The sequence below is a fragment of the Leptidea sinapis genome, chromosome 18 (genome assembly GCF_905404315.1).
Source record: "Leptidea sinapis chromosome 18, ilLepSina1.1, whole genome shotgun sequence".
In the NCBI taxonomy this organism is placed as follows: domain Eukaryota; kingdom Metazoa; phylum Arthropoda; class Insecta; order Lepidoptera; family Pieridae; genus Leptidea; species Leptidea sinapis.
Window position 1 is genome coordinate 8,580,381 of NC_066282.1, and position 21,445 is coordinate 8,601,825.

Genomic DNA, 21,445 nt, shown 5'->3' on the forward strand with positions numbered 1-21,445 from the left:
CGTGGTTCGAATCCCGGATCGTTAATAAAATTTTATTTTTCACATTTTATGTGTTTATTAATCCTAGAAGTGAGGGTTATCACTTTAAAAACATAACATATTGTTTAGAATTACCGGTTATTTGAAAAAAAATGGATATCGTCGTGGATGGATATGGAAAAATGGATATAAGTGCTGAATCAAATGAATGAGAAGAAAATATTAATTTCCTCAAAATCGATGAAGCTGTGGTGAGCAGAATGATCATTCGTACATTCATTCATTAAGATATTATGTATACAATATAATTTATAGGTAAGCATTTTGAACTCCCCATGCGTCTCTATTATAGGCCTTAGGACCCATAATGTAGTTTGCAATAGCCTTCTTTACTACAGCGTAAATATGGTCTTAAGAAGTAATTCCACGACGGAATCATCAGTACCTATGCCATTATTTTCTTCCAATGCTGCAACATGCATATCATATATACAAAACATTCACACATCTTTCATCGTTAAGGCTGTCTAATAATCTAATTATCCGACTATCACGAAAGAGTCTTTTCATTTTTCAGGTTAATATATAGCCTTCGAGACTTACAAATAATGTGGCTCTCTATTGGTAACAGAATTTTCAAAATCGGTTCAGTTGATTCAGAGATTACACCCTACAATCTCACAAATTTTACTTCTTCATAATATGAGTATACATATAGCGCCGTATAACACAAAATTGTACCTTAACACATCTAATACGAGCCATCTGTCTTCTAAACTCTGTACTTGAGGTAGCACCACAGTGTGATCTATTTGCCAGCTCGATTGAATGTTTGGTCAAAGAATGTTAGAAAAGATTTGAGAGTATGATGCGTGTAAGCTCTATAAAATAAGATAACTAGTTTATAATTTTCATTGTTTGTTAGTTCTTTAGTATAATATCTTTGTAACGCTTTAGATTGCATCTGTAATGTTACATTGTATCTTTAATATATAAATAAATAAATAAATCTACGTGGTAGTCTTATTGATAGTGTTCAGAGAGGCGTTGCCCCGCGTCACTTCCTAGTCATGTCGTGAGCCGGTTCTACGAGGCGCGACATTGAGACTAATTAATGTTGCAAGAATGAAGCCCTTTAGTTCCTGTTTCCAATTCTATTTGGAGCAGGGGCGTTGCATATCATATAGGCAATAAGGCAGTGCCTACCTCGTTATAAACCGAAATAAATATAGCACTAGTGTTAAAGTTGATTTAGTTTAATTTGGTCCCGTTATTTTATAACCAAACTTCTATTGAATCAAAAATTTTAGATACTATATATATATACCTACGGTCACGGCCGTGATATTAGCAAGTGAAGCACCTTTATGCTAGTGTGTGTGCGGTTACGGGGGATACTAGTTACACAATTTTTTCTCCCTTAAATAATCATATATGGCCACAAATAATTTAATACTATCGTTTTTACACTTTTTCACAACGCACGACGGCTTTAAAATATTTTATTGCGACGCAAACTGATCTGTCACAGACGATGGCAAATCTCATAATGGCGGCCGATCGGCTTGTATTAGTGTAAGTGTGTGCGTGGGGCTATATATTTACTCGTTTACCGGCTTGTGTTTGGTGCTTCACTTTTATGTAAGGTAACACGGAGTCCTTCTTTTTTTACTCGTCCGTCAGCTACAGTAAGCAATCTTTGCATATTCCAAAGCTCAACTACGACTAGTTAGGTCCACAATGTCTACCTTGCTTGAAAACCACGCCCGCAATGCACGCCCCTGATTTAAAGCATGATTCGTACTTCTCGTAAGTACGAATCATGGCTTTGTGTATCGGGTGCCATTATTGCAATCCCGTCCACCCAAATTGGCCAATATGACATGTCAACGATCCTAGATTTACATCGCCAATACTCTATTCCTTCTCGAACTTTCTAAGGGGCTGTATGAAAAAATCGCGGTCAATTTGATTTATCGTAACTTATTGAAATAAGTACTGTCATGTCAATCAGTAAATTTACCAAGAAGACGTCGATGGATTATATTTTATTGATAAACTAGCTGACCCAGCAAGCGTTGTATTGCCGTATAATGTAATAAAAAAAAATCTATAATTAAAATTTTTGGGGTATAAAAATAGATCACGACCGATTCTCAGACCTACCAAATATATCGTTCATTAAATTTATCGTACTAAAATTATTATTATATTCGATTGCCATCTTGCAACCCCGTTTCGGATCTGTGCATGGTACAGAATAATATAAAAAATTGCGATAAAATAATAGGTGTCGATCGTAGACGGGTGAAAATTTGAAGTTGTATGTATTTTTTAATGATTAATCATAATAAAATAAAAATCTAGGGGTATATATGTTGACCGATTCTCTGACCTACCCGATATGCTCACAAATTTTCATACTTATATCGGTTTAGCAGTTTCAGAGGAGTTTGGTAACAAACACCGCAACGCGAGAATTTTATATATAGGGTGGTCTTTGAGGTTTAAGGTTTCCGTTAAGAAATTTTGTAAAACTAAATATGCAGTTGTTGGTTTCTTATAAATCGAGGGCATGAATCCTTTCACGACTTGGCCATCATCGCCCTTCTCGAAAACTCATCCTGTATAAGAAGTACGATCACCTGAACTTACTGTGATAAAACAATGTTTGCAGCTTATTCTTCGGGAACCTGTTCGTGTTCATCAAGTTCCAAGGCAAGACCCACATCGACCTGGAGACACGGAACGTGGTCTTCGGAGCGCTCACGGCGGTCTGCGCTGTGGGTATCGTCTTCCTGCTCCTCCTGCGACCGATACGCAGGGCTCCGGCAATTGACGATGTTAAGGTTTTTCACGATTATTTATTCTAATTGTTATAAGATGCATGGTTTTACAAATTTTTACCAGAGTCTTTTTTTTATGAAAATAAGGGACGAGACGAGCAAGACAATTCTGAGCGGCACCACAACTGCGCTCGTCACCTTGAGACATAATATGTCAAGTCTCATTTGCCCGGTATTTAATCACAGTAATTTTTACACTGCATTACTGTTCACGGCAGAAATAGGCGCCGTTGTGGTACCCATGAACATAGCCTGCATCCGATTCAAAGGTGCTTCCCACTGGTAAGGTCTGGGGCAGTGCAGCCTATATGAATACCATCTTTGTGCTGCAGAAGAGGGCTATTTGCGTTATTTATAACCTAGGTCCTGAAGAATCATGAAGAGAAAAATTTAAAGAAATGAAATTTTTTACTGTTTAATTTCAAAATATTCTTGATAATGTTAAACCAAGTGTAAACATAAACTTGTTATATCTACTACTTGGTTAAGTCGAGTTAGTAAGTCTTTTTTTGGGCGATATACATCGCTTTTACATCATAATCCCAGAAAATGTACAAAACAAATGTGTTACGAAATTTATAAGAATTGCTAAAAAAAAACATTTGTATGGTAAAGGTTACTACAATATAAATGTCTTTCTTTATGATACCACAGATTGAGACTGGAGTGACTGCCCTCAGGCAATTAAATAATAAGTTTTATTGTAAGATATTACATTGTATTATTACACTGGCAATGAATAACGTGTTTTTTAATAATATTGTGTAGGTAATACCGAAAAATCGCACATTATTCTTTGATGTATTTGGATCGGTATTTTACACACCTTTAGTACCGTACACCTGCTATAAAGCCACTGTAACCCAAACTCCATAATGGACCATCGTTCTTACCTGTGTTGAGAGCATGCGCTGACAAACTTTCAGCGTTTATAGAATGACGTAGATCTGGGGTTCACGGGCTCTTAGACCATTATAGGTGTTTTTAAACCTTCAAGAAGTCGCGTACACCTTCTTAAAAGGCCAGCAATTTTTCTTGATTCCACTGCAGTTTTAAGAGAATTTGGGTGGCGGTGACCCGTGCGCTCTTTTATAAAAATATGTAATGTTCACTCCATATTTAGATAACATAAAACGGTAATTTGAAAGTTGAGATAATACCAAATACAGTAAAATAAATATGTAAGTGAATAAATAGTATATTTTATGGACCTAATTGGGCGGTGTGGGTGGACTTTTATGAAATCCGTGTTTTGCCCCCAAATTTAATTTATTGCAGATTCGATTATGGATTATGGCTATAGGTACTTATACGAACCGGTTGCGTAATTGATTTAACGCAATTCGCAAAACTGTTTATTATTTCAATCATTTCGTATTGAATCTCTTTTTGCAGCTATTATTTATTACAAGTTTTCGCAACTTATGTGTATACATATTTTAATGAGATCGTAAATGTGTCGTTTCTGTACACTATAAAAATAAAAAATCTATTCATATTATACGTTTTACCTCATCTTCGAAATTTTTCCTATTTATCCGTGCGATTGTGGGTGCTTAGGTATCTCAGAAACGGCTGGAACTTTTGAGCTTTGTTTGTCTATCTAAAGTAGGTACACATAGATCGCAAAGCCACTTCAAAGATGAAGATTTTCAGAGGCTTTGACAAAAGTTTGAGAAAGTACACACTTGACGCAGATACTTGATTATAACCTGTCTCACCAGGAAAATTACCGGTCATTGTAGACCACTCTACACATTGCCATGCAATAGGGCTCGATATGTCTTCCAGAAGCAGATTCGGTCGCGGAATCAATTAATGCCGGCTTGGCAAATGACCGTGAATCGTGGGGGCGAATCACACGTGAACTATACCACTTAGTATATTCATAGGGATTCATGGATACGCTCTCACACCAACAACCTACACCCAATGAATGAATGTCTCAAGCTGTAGACAGTCGACTTATCCTTAACAGACATGACATCCGTATAATGGTGGGCACCCTAACACATCACTAAACAAGCACCTTTTAACAATCGGCGTAACGGACAGTCCTAATTGCAGAGGCTATCTAGCCGAGGATGAAACAGTTACTCACGTAATCCTGGAACGTGCGGAGGTGGTCAACCAAGGGGCAAAACCTTAACTAATACGAGGTCGCTCCGAAGAGCTGGGCTGGTTGGAGTAACTGGCCAATACTGCACGCAAAATGGACCCATACACTAGTATGGTAGTACCACTAGGTTTAATTGCTGAAACAGTAGCCCCTATACCATACCGTACATAGACAACGATACAGCACTCCGTTCGCTACAATGATAAGAACGAAGCGTCAATCTCTACCGTCGTGGGACGAAAGACTCGGTAAACGCCACGGAACTATTCATACTCACAGTTCGCAGCAAATTCGATAGAACACCTTGTCTGTCAAAGGAACCTCCCACCACCATCAATTATTATTAGAGACTCGTATGTCATGTATGTAGGATGCCGGCTAGGTGGGTGGGGTGGGTATCATATCATCGGCTTTTTCTGCCGGGACCAGTAATGTGCAAGAATTATTGTGCTTTTGATTGCGCCGTAGCTATAGAAATTACTGGGCTAACGAGACTTAACACCTTGTGTCGCAATATGACGAGCACAATTATATCGAACTCGATTTGGGTCCAATCAAGAATTCTGAGCGGCACTACATTGTAATGGGCATATTGTAACACTTACCAAGAGCTGGTACTTCTGCTACTCTTTTAAATGAATATTTACAGCTTCAACGTTTTACAAATAGCTAAATTCAAACCAGTGGGAGGCCAATCGTTTGCACAGTATGCAGGCTGGATTATGGGTACCACAATCATATATGGTCACAAATACTTTTATAGTACCGTTTTTACACTTTTTCACAACGCACGACAGCATTTTTAAATATTTTATTACGACGCAAACTGATCTGTTATAGACGTTGGCAAATCTCATAATGGCGGCCGATCGACTTCTATTAGTGTAAGTGTATGCGTGGGGCTATGTATTTACACGTTTACCGGCTTGTTTTAGTGCCTCACTGTTATGTAAGGTGACACAGAGTCCTTTTTTTCTTTACTCGTCCATGATCTTAATGAGGAATTTTCCAATACTAAGTTAAATTGTACACGTGTTAATAGTACCTAATATAAGTATTTTTTTTTTCAGAGTGAAATGGTCGAGTCTGCGGGTCCTATGGAGGCGTTCAAAGGCGCTCTTCGGTTGTTTGGCACACGTGACATGATAATGCTCAGTGCTGCATTTATCTATACAGGTAGAAGAGTTGAAGAGTATATATATATATAAATTACGTGACAGGTTGTTTGTCCGCGATGGACTCCTAAACTAATGAACGGATTTAAATGGGGATTACTTCATGGAGTGCAGTTATGTCAACTTGAGAGATAGGATACTTTTTATTTCAATTTGGGACCCATAATTATTTTATTTTCAATATTTGTTTTGTATGGACATATTTTCTATAAGAGAATTTAGTCGTCCGGTGTGACAGTACCACTGTGAAACAATTTAATTACAACAACAGGGAGAATTTTTTACGAATTAATTCTTAATGTTTTGAAATATTATTGGCAAATTCGTATAAAACAGTATTTTCTTATTATCTACAGAACAACGTCTGGCGGGTCAGCTAGTATATATATATTCTAGGTAATGTGACTATAACATACATACACAAATACATCCGTGCCCTCTTGACATACATGTATTTCTTATTAGCCATGGCTAATAAGAAATAATACCATTTAAGTGAAATACTTTTGAAGAGATTCTTTTATACGGATGTTCGAACAGCTCGCCGCGCGGGCTCTCTAACCGAGCTCATCGTCAGATTTTAGCGTTACACGAGAGCGTCAGATCTAGGACCGTTACTCGATATGCAGTATATAGCGGCTGCTGCGCGCTCCCCAAAACCAAAACGTAAACAGTTTTCGATATGGAATAATTTACTCGAAAAATATTTATTTTTAAAACTATGTATTAATTAATACCCAGAGTATTTAATATCTTAATGCAATTCTTATTTCATCGCATAGCTGTGAAAGTAATTTATTATACTTAAGTAAACATTTGTAATCATATAAATTATAGTTTGTCATTATTAATCATTTAAACATTCCTACCGAGATATGTCGTATTCGTTGAACGAGCGTTGATTCGTTGTCGCGACGGAATTTATTAGTGAACGTTTTCTATTAGGTACTCGAAATAATATAGGTAAGTTTATTTTTTATTGCAATAAATGAGTACGAGACGATGATCCAATAATCCAAAATAATGTCAAGCGACAAAGCCTACCCAGCCATAACAGTGACCTAATATCAAACGACATAACGTTTTTTTTATGACCTCTATAACATCACACTGCGCCCGTCACCCTATGACTACATAACACTCGAATAACATATAAATCATACAAATTATAGCAATATAAAGGAAATTTAAGAGTTTATTAGAATTTCTTATCTTCGATCTGTCTATATTAATTATTAACGTTGCATTTAAGTAGGTAGCTACTGTAATAATAACCATCGTTCAATACCTACTCGATAGCCGGTACGCACACGAAAACCGAAACTGTACAAAACGAAAAACGAGAGTATTGCGTCGTTTCGAAAAATTAATACCTAGTTTTGTTAAACATACCTAGTTTTATTTAAAACTAGCTGACCCGACAGACGTTGTTCTGTTCATAATAAAAAAAAAACTCTTGCGGATGGAATTTTGGAAAATCCGTGTTTAGCTGACCTGTACTCGTTGAAAAGAATATTCCTACCAAATTTCAATTCTTTAGCTCTACTCGTTCCAAAGATATTGTGATGAGTGACTATATACGTGGAAATCTCTTATATATGTATATATATAATATAGATTGTCTTGATTCGGACCATAAACTTTCAAGGATTGGCCTTAAGATTTGAATGGTCAGGGCGAATGCGAGACGGATCGGAAAATAAAGATTTGCGGGCTAACTCGACATGCAAAATGTTCATTAAGTAGTTGCTGCAGATCTGAAGAATTGCTATTATCATTACTGCATTGATCTCTTGACATCGATCAAGTGATTTGTCCATGTTGCCCATGAAGTATAATTGTAAAAATTTAAGGAGTGCATCTTCGAGAGGTTGCAGTGATCCAATTCGATGGTGAATCTGTCCTTATATCTACAATATCAAAAGCAAAATCCGTATTACTGATTTATTAACACTTTTTTTAGAATTAACATATACAATACATAGGAATAAGTATAGTAGGTATGTTATTCTTCTACTGTATTGTGTGTAAGTATGTAAATAAATAAATACCTTGAATGTCGGATTAAATCCTCGTTCTTAGATGTCTGTCCCAAATGAGGTAATTTGGAAACAAACATTGTATTTTTGAGTGTTTTCTAGAAAATGGCACCACAATTCTTGCGTTTCTCCGCAGAATACTCGCAAACAACGTCCATCGGCTCAATGCGAAAGCTAGTATGCAAGCAGTACTACAGTACAGTATAAGTACTGCAATCGTATCGAAACGCTGCTCGATTCAAATCAGTACTTCATAAATTTCTTCTTGTGCGTCGAAAATTATTTATAAGTTGTTCATCTCTGAGGTTTTACTGGACACCCCTACTTTTATGATGCCAATCGAAAGAATGGCCAAAAACTAATAACTCTTCTTAAGTAACATAGTATTTTAAAATAAAGTAGTCAATTGACTACTTTCATTTAAAGTAGGTATTTTTTGTAAACTGATTAATTACATGCTCAAAATGTGATCCCTCTTGTCTTACGCAAATCGCCAACCTTTTAATGAGTCCGCTGCCTGTTGATTTTATTATCATTTTATGGTGAATACTCGATATGATATGGCACAATTCTGTTTGTAACTCGCCCACGTTCTCGTATCGTTTTTTTTATAGCATAATATCTTTCACGTATCCCCAAAAGAGGAAATCTAATGGTGTGGTCCGGGAATCTGGCCGGCCATCTAATCGGTCCATTCGTACCAATCCAAGTAGGAAAAAATTCATTTTACGTTGTTCCTTTTTTTAAAAATACGATGTTACTTAAGAAGAGTTATTAGTTTTTGGCCATTCTTTCGATTGGTATTATAAAAGTAGGGGTGCTTTTTTTACATTTCAGTCGGTTCGATTCCCAGACGAGGCAAGTAATTTTTAGAAAATCTTTGAATGCAGAAGTACTAACTTTTAAAAATAACATAAAGTCTTATTTCAGTAAAATAGCCTATCTTCGATATTTAAGGTACTTTCCCTTCATGTCCCATAACTTTGGGACACCCTGTATGTATAGATTCGAAAAATTGTTGGATGAAAAAAGCGTGTTTAAAATTTTTAATAAACGATATTTTTTAATGATAGACAAACTCAGCACGTGTTCATTTTAGTATGCGATCGTTTATATCTCCCGCGTATGACCTTCGCTCTTATCACAATTGCGAATTCCTATGATCGATGCTGTACTGTTTAAAACTTTTTTATATTTATTAGTAAACCATGTTTTGCACGAAAATAATTAAAAATCGTTTCGTTCGATACCTACAAATAAAAATTACTTTATGTAGGTAGCTTTTTTTATGAATTTGTCAATAATATTCCATAACAACAAGAACTATTTCGTAAAATATGCTCCCTGGGGGCCTAACATGAACTCTTATTGCGATTAAATTGACAACCTAAAATGAACTGCTTTGCTATTTCGTACCACGACATGAGTAGAGCTATCTAATTTAGGTTGACGTCAAATCAACTGATTAAATCGCAATGATGTCAATTGAATGTCAAAAATGATGTCTATTGAATCGCAAACTGATTTAGTTCGTTCATTCATTCGTACCATGAGGTAATATTTCAACCTAAACTGGATAGCTTATGTGTCAAAGTGAGCGATTCGAAAATAGTTGCTACTTCCTTAGAGGAACGTGAATCGTGTTGTTAATAACTTTTAATAAATAATGAAAACATACAGAAAAGGAAAATTTTATTGATAAAAGATGAGATGAGAATACTTTATTCGACTTTTTTGTAAAACAAAATACTGAAAATGAAGGGAGGGGGGGGGGGGTTAGGTTGGTTAGGGGTTTCTACATCCCATGTCAAAACCCCTTCACGAGCTGATGTCGAATGAAATTTACCAAGTGTCGTTGCAATCTTATGTTACTTATTGATATCGTCACTCCCTATGGTAAATAAATAAATTCTATTCTATATAAACATTTATGGAGATTTGAAGTGTAACTTTCGTACACAGTTGTGTATCTAGGTAATTATGATAAATCAATTTTGTTGATTGAAAACAATGACCTATAAGATTTAACGTTCTTTTCACAAGCCCAATCTTTTGATGTGTAAAAAAATGCCCTACTCCTACTTGAATTAATATTATTTGCACCACAAGTTTAAGTTAGTTTGATGTAATTTAACTTATTCAGGTGTGGAGTTGTCCTTCTTCAGCGGAGTGTACAGCCCCAGCATTGGGTTCACGTTGGCAATGGGTGACAATGTGAAGCAGCTCGTTGGACTGTCTGGTGTGTTCATTGGACTGGGAGAAGTGCTTGGTACGTTCATTATTTTAATATATTAAATGAAATGATTTATTTGTATGAATCGTGGTAACATAGCTGTTAACAGGTAGATAGATAACAGCACAATTCGCCAAAACATCGGCATACAAAGCAACAATACTTGCTCAAGTAGGCGACCCTGCGAAATATTATCGCGCGGACACAGGGCGAATAAAATTCTTCGCAGCTTTTATTTCAGTTTATTTCTAAACAATTTGCGCGGACTAACTCGAACCGCGGTAGTGGCTGTGATGATGCTGTTATATTTTAGCGCGGATTTCAATTCGACCATTTTCATATTCGGTGGGAAAATCCCGTAAATAGGCAATATTTATGAACTATTGAATTTCTTAATGATACCACAGATTGGGATTGGACCGACCGCCTGAAGGCTATTCAAAAAAATTAATTATATGTAACGATATTTTATAAAAAAAAAAAGAAGAATCCCGGTGAGTATTTTGCGCCCGTTCGTTCTTCTCAGGTCTGAGGCATACATTTTTAAATGGGTTGTAGTTTTTGACTTTCAATTAGTGATACAGCCTGATATGTAAGTATGCCCTTGTGATGATAAACAATAATAACAATTTTATTTAATTTTACCAGGTGGTGCTCTGTTCGGTATCCTCGGCAACAAAACCACCCGCTGGGGCCGCGACCCGATCGTGATAATGGGCTATTTCATCCACATGACCAGCTTCTTCCTCATCTTCATCAACCTGCCCAACGTAGCGCCTTTCGGAGACACGATGGACACTTCATACATCTCGCCGTCTTCGTACCTGGCCATGTTCTGCAGTTTCCTGCTGGGTTTCGGAGATGCGTGCTACAATACCCAGATCTACTCCATACTGGGCGGCAAATATGCAGATAATAGTACCTCGGCGTTCGCTCTCTTCAAGTTTACACAGGTGAGTGACACATTAATGCTTCGATCAATATCCGTGGTCATAGGTGACTTCCGAAACAAGTGAACCGAATTAGAAAATTCTTTCACTGCTAGAAACCTACATTAGTCATGGGCGTATGAAAATTTGAAATATATTCTGTAGGTACGAGACCTTACACTCCTACCAAAGCAACTCGCAGAAAAATACATCGTCTTATTTATAAACTCAAAATTCATAATAGATAGCTAGTCTAGACAAAATTGATGTCGGCTTGGAACGATGGCAAATCCTACAAAGCCTGACCTTTTTTGTTTATTTAATCTAGTGGTATATATTAAATTGCATGCTCGTTGATATGATATGTTGCCTATATCAACGAGCAATTCGGACGCCATTTAAGTGACGTCATATTATAAGGGCAGACACTTCGAAAATCACCAATGAAAAGTACCTTTTGGCGACTATTTTCTGTAAATATGCTTCCTTCTCTTTTCCAACGTGCTGTTTGCATTTAGAAAACGCCCGTAGCCGCGCATAATAGGTACGTAAATCTACTTTTCAGGTTTCCTATGAAGTAGGTAGTTTTCAATTTTACATTGTATTTCTTCTCTCTCAGAGTGAATTCTGCTTGCTTTAATTATTGACATCTTAAATGATTTTAAAGAAGTAGTTAAATATTGATAAAATAAATATTTTTTATTAAAAATTTGTAAATTTTATATTTGTCAAAAAAATAAATGACCTATAGTACCTCCAGTAGATAGGTGTATTAATTTGTAAGATTGTTTATTTAAAACTGAAAACTTCGATACCATCGTTGTGATTTGAAAGTCAATGAAACGAAAGAACGACAGTAAAAAGAGACGGACACATAAATTCATAAGATTTAACGTGAGAGAAAATGGGATAGGAAGCATTATACAGTGTTTCATATGTTCGTGGTTCTCTTTGTGCTCTGCTTCGTACTCCCTCCACTCATGTTTACCAAGACATAGTGGGAGTTTGCGCGCGCATGCGTAGTACAAAGCTGTGAAAAGGCATCAAACAACCGTGGTGTTTTGTATATGTGTACGTATTATACGTTTGTTGAGATTTTTCATTATTTTTATAATGAAATTCTTCACCATTTTTGAAGGTTTCACTTCTACCACGTGCACACATGTTTTTTTTTAAACATTGATTAACTACCGAAATGAATATTATATTTTTTTAAAGTGCAGATTTTCATTTTAATATGTTCAAGTGGGAGTTAAGTTTGAGTAGACATAGAATGCTTTTTTTATGACAGTAAGGGACGAGACGAGCAGGACGATCATTTGATGGTAATTGATACGCCCAGCCTATAACAATGCAATGCCGCTCAGGATTCCTGGAAAACCCAAAAATTCCGAGCGGCACTACAATTGCGCTCGTCATCTTGAGCCATAAGATCTCAAGTCTCATTTTCCCAGTAATTTCACTAGCTACGGCGCCCTTCAGACCGAAATACTATAATGCTTACACATTACTGTTTCACGGCAGAAATAGGCGCCGTTGTGGTACCCAAAATCTAGCCGGCATTGCGGATCCATCCATTCAAGAGGTCCGGGTTCGAATCCCGGTAGGTGCAAGCATTTATATGATGAATATGGTTGTTTGTTTCCGAGTCATGGATGTTTATATGTATTTATGTATGTTTAAGTAAGTATATTGTATTAAATATATCGTTGTCATGCAACCCATAACACAGGCTATATATGCCTAATTTGGGGCAAGATAATTTGTGTAAAAAGTGTGTCAATATTATTATTATTCAAAGAAGCCAAACTGGTGAAATGCTTTAAGTGTCCTCCATTTATTTATGTTTTCAATTTTCAGTCGCTTGCAGCAGCTGCGTGTTTCTTCTATTCGTCCAAAGCCCTATTGTCAGTGCAGTTAGGTGTGTTGGCAGTATTGGCAACAGTTGGTACTGCTGCGTTCTGCCGCGTGGAATGGCGGGACCGAGCTCGCGCCAGAGGGATGTCCATCGATGTGGTGGAGGACAAACTATCGCCAGCAACACACTCTCTAGCCGATAGCCCTCTTCATTACGATTGAGCATCCGTGATTCATCATAAAGTTTCATGGATTTTATACAGCGCCATCTTGCGACGTGTTTACGTCGATATTAATAAGTTCATAGCCTCATTGGTCTTTTGACATGAATCGAAAACTATTTTACACTGCTTGTAAAAAAAAAACCTGTGGTTATTTATCAAAAAAGATGAGAATATATGTTAAATATGCAATTAACATCTAATTGAATGCAAATTATAATGCTATTATATATTTTAACTCAATTTTCAATAAAAATGTTGTTTGCTTATAGCTAGCAATAGATAATATATTAAACATCATTTCTTAAGAGCATTAAAGTAAGGTTTAAATTAGTGATGTGCCGGATGATTAGAAATGTGATCGGCAGATACGGATCAAAACCAAGAAACCAGTTCTTGTTAGAAAAGAACATTGCCAGAGTCTATAGCTAATATGTTAGATAGTTATATTGACGATGAGCATTCTGAAAATCAAATATAATATACGAAAAGTTATTTGCTCATACAATATATTTCAGAAAAAAGTGTGTGTGTGTGTGTACTTATGTATGCACGCAAGAAGTTATAGTACTTCTTCGGCCTAACGAAGAAAAAATCATTACAATGCGTGCTATTCTACGTTTTTAGAATGAACAATTTTGTTTTGACAATTAATTATTAAATAATGAATACGGCTGTATGGGCTTGAACCCTTTGCCTGTCCTAATAATGGACGAAGAAAACAAAAAAGAAACGGATGACGCAAACGTCAGAAATTTTTTGGAACGAACTTCAACCTGTTACTTTTGTATTACAATGATGCGCGCGCTTCTTAAAATTTCATCCTCATCATTTATTTATAATGCGCCTAAAGAAGTATAACTTCAAAAAAATTGTCAAAGACCAAGACCCACTAATGTATTGGCAGATTAATAGTAAAAAGTTTGGAAGTCTCAGTCATACCTTGCACACATTTATTATCACTTGTAAGAAGCGTTCTAAGTGGTTCGTAGGTTCTCAACGTGGGCGATAACGCCCCCTTGTGGACGTTTGAGACTTTCGGGGGGGCAGTAAAAGATCCAGAGACAATTAAGGGGCATTGAGATGGCGCAGATGGGGCGTGGGTAGATTAAAAAATATAGTCTAAAAAGGCAAAAAAAATACACGAAAATACTCTAGACAAAACATATTCTCAAAGTGGGCGGTGAGCAAAATAAGGTTGAGAAACTATGGCCTAGCGAAACTCTTAGAAAATAGCGATTGTATGAAACGTGCAGTGATTGATAGATGACGGCTATAATCTTGTAAAAAACGGGGAAAGCCGAAATCCACTACGTTATACAACTGTTCGCGTTCAAACTTAGCCAGATTATAATTCGTTGCTATAATGCATATACTATTTGAAACTTATGTCAAATCCCACTGCACATATTGTCATATTAAATTAAATCTAATTTTTTACATGGGCAGTCCATCCTCTTAGGTTATTATGTATGTATTTACATCCTCTTTGTGCACAATTTTTCAAATCCAAATCCTCATCGAAACAGACCTTTGGGGGATAAAGCTGTCAAGTTTCCCGTTTTTGAAGTACCTTCAATTTATCCATAACATTATTTCAAATAACGAATTTAATTTTAATAATGACATTATTTTTTTAAGGTTCTTTAATTGTCACTGTGTTTTTAATATAAAGTTAATACTTTGAGTGTCACAAAATTTACATACTAAATCAGAATAATGTTTTAATTAAAATAGTTTAATTTTTTTTACAAAAGTGATTATATAAATGTTACAAACATTAAAACTCAATTGATCTCAAAATAAATCACCTACATATAGAATAGAAACGGATAGGGATACGCATTTTTTTGCTCCCGCGGAAATGGATTCACATATCCGGAACATCACTAAATTAAACGTTTTTTTTCTCACATTAAAATGTTAAATATTTGAACAGAATGACACATCAAGTAGTTTGGTGTATCACAATACATTCCAAGATAATTGGTTTCATAGATTAGAGATTAAATTAAGACAAAAAATTGAAATGATTTAAGCATTAGCAAATTTATTCAAAACATTTCGAACTAAGAATTGTCATTTTTATGTCGGATGATGGAATTTTGTCCATAATAATGTGATATTTAAATAGTACCTATATAATATTGTATTAAATTACAAGTTTAAAAGCTTGCATTAATGTTAATAGTATTAAGTAAAAGAGATAATCGAATTTTAAACCAACTAGTTTAAGTCTCCATACATGGCTTCCATTTGTATCTTCCATTCGTTTCTATTTTAAATAAATATTGAATAATGTATTTTAAGGTAAAATTAATTTTATATAGTTTGTCGCATATTTCGTAGCGGTAATGCTACTAGAAGATTATTTTAAATAACATTCCACTAACCGTTAATTAATGAATTAAAAGATTACTAGGTTGGGTTGATGAGTTGTCATCACAACTGCCCAATTATGGAACCACATACTCGTTCTTTACACATTTCACTATTGCACTGTTTATTGAAGCTACACTATTAAATGATTTAATACATCAAATCAAACCTAGGACTACATTGTGGATGTAAGTTATCATATATCTAAGTGTTCGTGGTTGGCACTCCAAGCACACCAGTGGGAGACCTCCCTTACACAGGATGCCGGCTAGATTATGGGTACCACAATGGCGCCTATTTCTGCCGTAAAGCAGTAATGTGTAAACATTATTGTTTTTCAGCCTGAAGGGTGCCATAGCTAGTGAAATTACTGGGTAAATGAGATAAGTCTCAAGTTGAAAAATTGTTAAGACATTTTATGTCTCAAGGTGAAGCTCGAAATTGTAGTGCTGTTCAGATCCTGATGGGCACAGCATTGTTATGGACAGGGTGTATCAATTACCATCAGCTGAATGTCGTGCTTGTCCTTATTTTCATTAAAAAAAAAACACAACAATCTAAAATAAGAATTGTTCATTCAATAATAATTACAATGTAGTTGAACTACTAAAAATTAATTACAGATTAGCAGGGTTTATTGTAATATGTAATGAGCTAAAAGCAATGAGATTAGTTCTATATGAATGTGCACTCAAAAATTGTCTTAATTGTATAACTGACTATCCACATTGGTCACATAATATTTATGTTCAATGTACTCAAACATAATATAAAGTATGTATTTACAAGATTTTGTCTAAAGTTACTAAAATATTCCACAAAATATTGGTAATTCTAGTCAATGAAAACTTTATGAATTGTATTTATCATGTTAACTATTTTTTATTATGTATATTTTTGGAAAATAAGTGTGTAAGCAAAGTTGAATTATGTTGTACCATACTTATATATTATAATAGGAAATAATATTATTTAATAAAGCGAAATAATTACTTATTGTGTTTATTTATTTTAATCTATAACTTATCACTAACTCGCAATTATCAGTCATTTTTCAAAGAGCTGTTGAATGTGATAAAATTCCACCTTCGCACGACACGCCACAAGTTAGGATATCATCCCCACCACCTGGATGTGTGGCGGTCCTCCACAGTGCGGTTTTCAAGGAGCTTTCTTCGTCGTACTACGAAGCTGTGGAATGAGCTTCCTTGTACGGTGTTTCCGGGACAATACGACATGGGTACCTTAAAAAAAAGCGTGTACACCTTCCTTAAAGGCCGGCAACACTCTTGTGATTCCTCTGGTGTTGCAAGATAATGTGGGTGGCGGTGATCACTTAACACCAGGTGACCCATATGGTTGTTTGTCCTATTCCATAAAAAAAAATTAAATGGAGTTTTTAAATTAACACATAGTATTTTAAACAATATAATAATAAATAAATATGATTATTCTAATATCTATATAATTATATGAAATGGTTATTTCTTAATATCTTCATTATCTGTTTCACCTAGTTTAAAGTCAATAGGCTTATCATAGCCCATTATTTTTGCATAGTGCAAAGGATCATCAAAATGCCTTGCTTCAATAAACAGTGGTTTACCCTTTGCAAACATTGTAGTAAACATTCCTGGAATATCTGGTACTTCTACATCATCTGGTTTAAAGCTTATCTGAAAGAAAATGGATTGGTTACTAAATATTATGTATATCTCCAGTGCATCACTAAACAACCCTTATTAAAATTTAAAGACTAAAATATCATGGTCAAGAAAGATACCAATAATGAATAATAAATTGATTACAAACACATTGACTCAAATACATAACATATATAATCACATTTATATCCTAAAGACACATTTACATATGGAAACTTATTGCAAATCTCCATTTGTCATGGCTTCTTGTGATTATGTTAACCCTAACTAAATAAGAACCTATTCTCTCATAAATATAGGCTCTCTCATTTTCCATTCTCTTGATCTGTAATTTTAACAGTACATACCCAATGTGATTTAAGAATGTTCTTTCACCATTTGCTCAAGTTGCTTTCATTCAGAAGATCTGAGCCACATAAATGAAGCAGTTCATAATGAGTTAGAGAGAAATGTGTTTATTCCTAAAGGATTCAATGATCTGTTTTAAAACTGATGATGAGTGTGATGATCACTTACAATGGAGAAACCTATAACTGTTTTTCCAAACCCCTTTTGTATGTGCATATATTGTTTTGTTCTTTTTAAAAACAGTAAGTTCATTGGTTAAAAAAAGTGTAAAGCCTAAAAACAGTTACTACACATACATTCTGCATGAAAGTAATCATGATTCTTACAAATAATAAAATATTACCTTTTTACGAACTAGAAAGAAATTAAATGTAGTTGCTGTATAAGTTGATGTAGCAGCATCATAATGAACTTCAGTTACATATTTCTTAGTTATAATATGTAATAATATTGGCGTAACGAAGGTAAAGAAACCTACTACTGAACATATTGCAATTAATAGTGATGTGCTGCCAATAGTTGAAGCTTCTTTTATTAAAATTGGTTGTGCTATAAGACCTGCTATACTAGACCCTAAAGAGAAAAACTTCACTCCTTTAATCTGAGGAGTTAAGGGCCCATAATAAATGCGTTCCAATTGATTGTCTTCGTTTAGTTTTGTGGAAAAATTTCTTGATAATGATATTTGGTTAAGCTTTACATATTGTGATGTTTCTAAATGATTGAAGAGAGTTTGTGAGAAACACCTTTGTTTAATATTGATGGTTTTATGTAAGACTCGTAACATTATATTTTCTAATTATCTTACATTAAAATATAAATTATAAATAAATTCACAATGTATTCTGGTTAATGGTTTCCACCAATGAGAATTTAAACACTACATTCAGACTTCAGTTTTCACTGTCCACAGACTTGCCACAGACACAGAACACTATTAATTACTCTAACGAGTCCACAGAACACTTTTACTCTAGCGAGACAGTTTCTTATACTTACACTATGGATACTCTATCTACGTTCTTATATAAATTCTTCTCAAGCTTAGAATTAGCTCTTGAGTTTAGAGTTTTTTTTGCTACTGCACTGTATGCGTATTCAGCCATAAAAACGGAGAACCGAGTTACAAAAGAAAAGAAAAAAAGATTAAGATAGGTGTATATAACAGATTTAAGAAGTAAAGTCTAACTATACTAGTCTACTAGTATAGTTAGTATACTGGCGTGCCGCTATGATGGCATAGTAACTAGTACATATTGTAATGTATATCGGCGCAAATACTACAACACATCTATTATAAAAACAAAAATAATAAGATTAATAATTTTACTATAAAATTAAATCATAAATCATCATTTGATTACATTGTGATGTAACATTATTTTTAAAAATAATTAATCGAAAACACGTGTGCTGAGCCCTATAAATACGGTTACATTGTCGATATTCGAGGTATTCGTGCTCGGGCTGTCGTACGGTACGGGCCTCTCTGTAAATCGTAGTAGTAAATTTACTAATGCGTTAAGCTAAGCCTTAAGACATGTCACAACTTGAGTTTTCCGAAAGTGTCGAGTAATAAGTCCCATGATATGAGAGAAACTTTAATAATGATGTTTACAGTTGTACTTTGTAATGAATTTTGGTAACATACAGGAACGAGTGTGCTGCAATGTAATGCGTAGTGAGAGCGTGTGATGTCATGTGATGCATTACAAAGTATTCGCATGAAACAGCCAGGCTCAAGACCACTGGCGAATGTCCCTTGGCTATGGCGGCGACGTGGGACGGGTCGTTCCCTTCCCTAAAATATGGTCGAGGGAGGCGATGGCTGGCCCATGCGTCATGCTCGTGAACTGGCGCTGCTTGCGGTGGCAGGATGATCCTGTGGCCGGAAACTCTAACTCATGGTTTTAAAATTAAAAATTATATTTTTTATAATTGCTAATAAAATGGTCGCTAAATACCTTTAATTAGTTACGGTGTGTGTGGATTGATGCATCTACTGTACCATGGCCTAGTATTATTGTTGATACAGTAGTAGTCGGCCGTGAATGTACTCAATAGCTCTTGTTTTTACGTATTAATTTACATTTTTTTTTGAGTATTTGAAGTTTGAGTATTATTTCTGCATCACTTTACATATATTGTAACTGAAATGATTTGTGAGTGATTGCCACAAAGAGTTTCTTGCCACTTCTTATTAAAGCTCAACCCTCAAAGGAGGTGGATATAAAAAGAAAATAATTTTCCTTGACCTGCCTGAATAAGGTGATTTTAAATCGATTACCCTAAAGGATTGAGCTTATGAGTACTGTTAGTAAAATATAATATTAATTACAAGTTTAAGCAGAATTGTCAAAGTGTTTGGTGAGTATTGCATGATACGTAAATTAGGATTATTTTATTGTTGTTTGCTGCGTTCTCGTAACAGGTTTCATCATGCTCGCTTAAATGTCACTGCTTGCGGCGGCGACATGGGACGGGTCGTCCCCTTCCCTAAAATATGGTTGAGGGAGGCGATGGCTGGCTCATGCGTCATGCTCGTGAACGGGTGCTGCTTGTGGTGGCAGGATGATCCTGTTGCCGGAGACTCGGTTTCAAATTCTTAAAAGTTATTGTGTGCTTATATATATGTATGGATATATACGTGTTGATTTATTTATAATCGCTTATAAAATGCTCACAGAATACTTTTATTGATTTATGGTGTATGTGGATGATGCAGCTACTGTACTCAATAACTTTTGTATTAATTGACATTTACTTTTTTGACTTACTCGCGTAAGACATTGACTATTTGACGTTGGAGTGTGTTTGTTGCATCATTTTACATATTATATTGTAATTGAAATTATCTGTAAATCTTGATATAAAAGAGTGGCAATGAGTTTCTTGCTACTTCTTCTCATTAGCTCAACCCTTTACGAAAAAGTAAAAGTAGATTCAATAAAAAAGAAAAGGGGAAAGGCTCCAGGTTTTGATGGATTCAGCCTGGAACATATACTTTATGCAGGTGATAAAATTTATAGTAAATTGGCGGAGCTCTTTACCATTTGCATAAATACAGGTTACTTGCCAAAAAACCTCATGAGAACTGTGGTGGTTCCTATCCCTAAAAATAAAACTGGCGATCTCTCCAGTCTCAAAAACTATAGGCCAATTTCGTTAGGTACAATTATAGGAAAAATACTGGAGAGATTAATTTACCCGGATGTAAACCGTAATTTAAAGATTGATGATGCGCAGTTTGGTTTTCGTCCCGGTCTCTCAACGGATTCTGCTATATTTGCTCTCAAATCGACAGTTAGCTACTACACACGTAGGGACACCGCTGTATACGCATGCTTCTTAGATCTGAGCCGAGCTTTTGATCTGGTAAACTACCAATTACTATGGCAAAAACTCACCTGGTCGAATGTACCGCAAAAAACTGTAGATCTGTTGAGATACTGGTACGAAATCCAAACAAATTATGTAAAATGGGGCGACGCCATCTCTAATGACTTTAGATTAGAGTGCGGCGTGCGTCAAGGAGGGCTAACCTCTCCGGACCTCTTTAGCCTTTATGTCAATGATCTGATTGTGGAACTTAGGAATGCCGGAGTTGGCTGTCATATAGGGAAAACGTGCGTGAATTACTTCAGCTACGCTGACGA

At 35.4% G+C, this 21,445-nt stretch overlaps 2 protein-coding genes across 3 annotated transcripts in view; one reads left to right on the forward strand and one right to left on the reverse strand.

Annotated features, from left to right (window-relative positions):
* LOC126969568 (UNC93-like protein MFSD11) overlaps window positions 1-16,773 on the forward strand; it is a 46,506-nt gene extending 29,733 nt beyond the window's left edge. The window contains exons 4-8 of one of the 2 annotated variants that reach the window (XM_050815097.1): window positions 2,657-2,822; window positions 6,015-6,120; window positions 10,302-10,427; window positions 11,040-11,344; window positions 13,181-16,773. In XM_050815097.1, the coding sequence (XP_050671054.1) occupies window positions 2,657-2,822; window positions 6,015-6,120; window positions 10,302-10,427; window positions 11,040-11,344; window positions 13,181-13,399 (922 nt within the window). In that variant the 3' untranslated portion in view covers window positions 13,400-16,773. Of the gene's footprint in view, window positions 1-2,656; window positions 2,829-6,014; window positions 6,121-10,301; window positions 10,428-11,039; window positions 11,345-13,180 lie in introns of both variants that reach the window. The other variant, XM_050815096.1, reaches the window with a different exon arrangement.
* On the reverse strand, window positions 16,764-18,687 carry LOC126969604 (transmembrane protein 70 homolog, mitochondrial). Its single transcript, XM_050815150.1, has 2 exons — window positions 18,133-18,687; window positions 16,764-17,453 (listed from the first exon to the last, which is right to left on the reverse strand). The coding sequence occupies exons 1-2, from the start codon at window positions 18,574-18,576 to the stop codon at window positions 17,259-17,261; spliced, it is 639 nt and encodes a 212-aa protein (XP_050671107.1). The 5' UTR covers window positions 18,577-18,687; the 3' UTR covers window positions 16,764-17,258.
* Between the last annotated feature and the right edge of the window lie 2,758 nt (window positions 18,688-21,445).

Excerpts from the sequence above, each read along its gene's own strand:
- LOC126969604 (XM_050815150.1), bottom strand. The coding sequence starts at position 18,576 with ATGTTACGAGTCTTACATAAAACCATCAATATTAAACAAAGGTGTTTC. Across the intron at positions 17,454-18,132 it reads TCTTTCTAGTTCGTAAAAAG|ATAAGCTTTAAACCAGATGA; the intron begins GTAATATTTTAT and ends ATTTTCTTTCAG.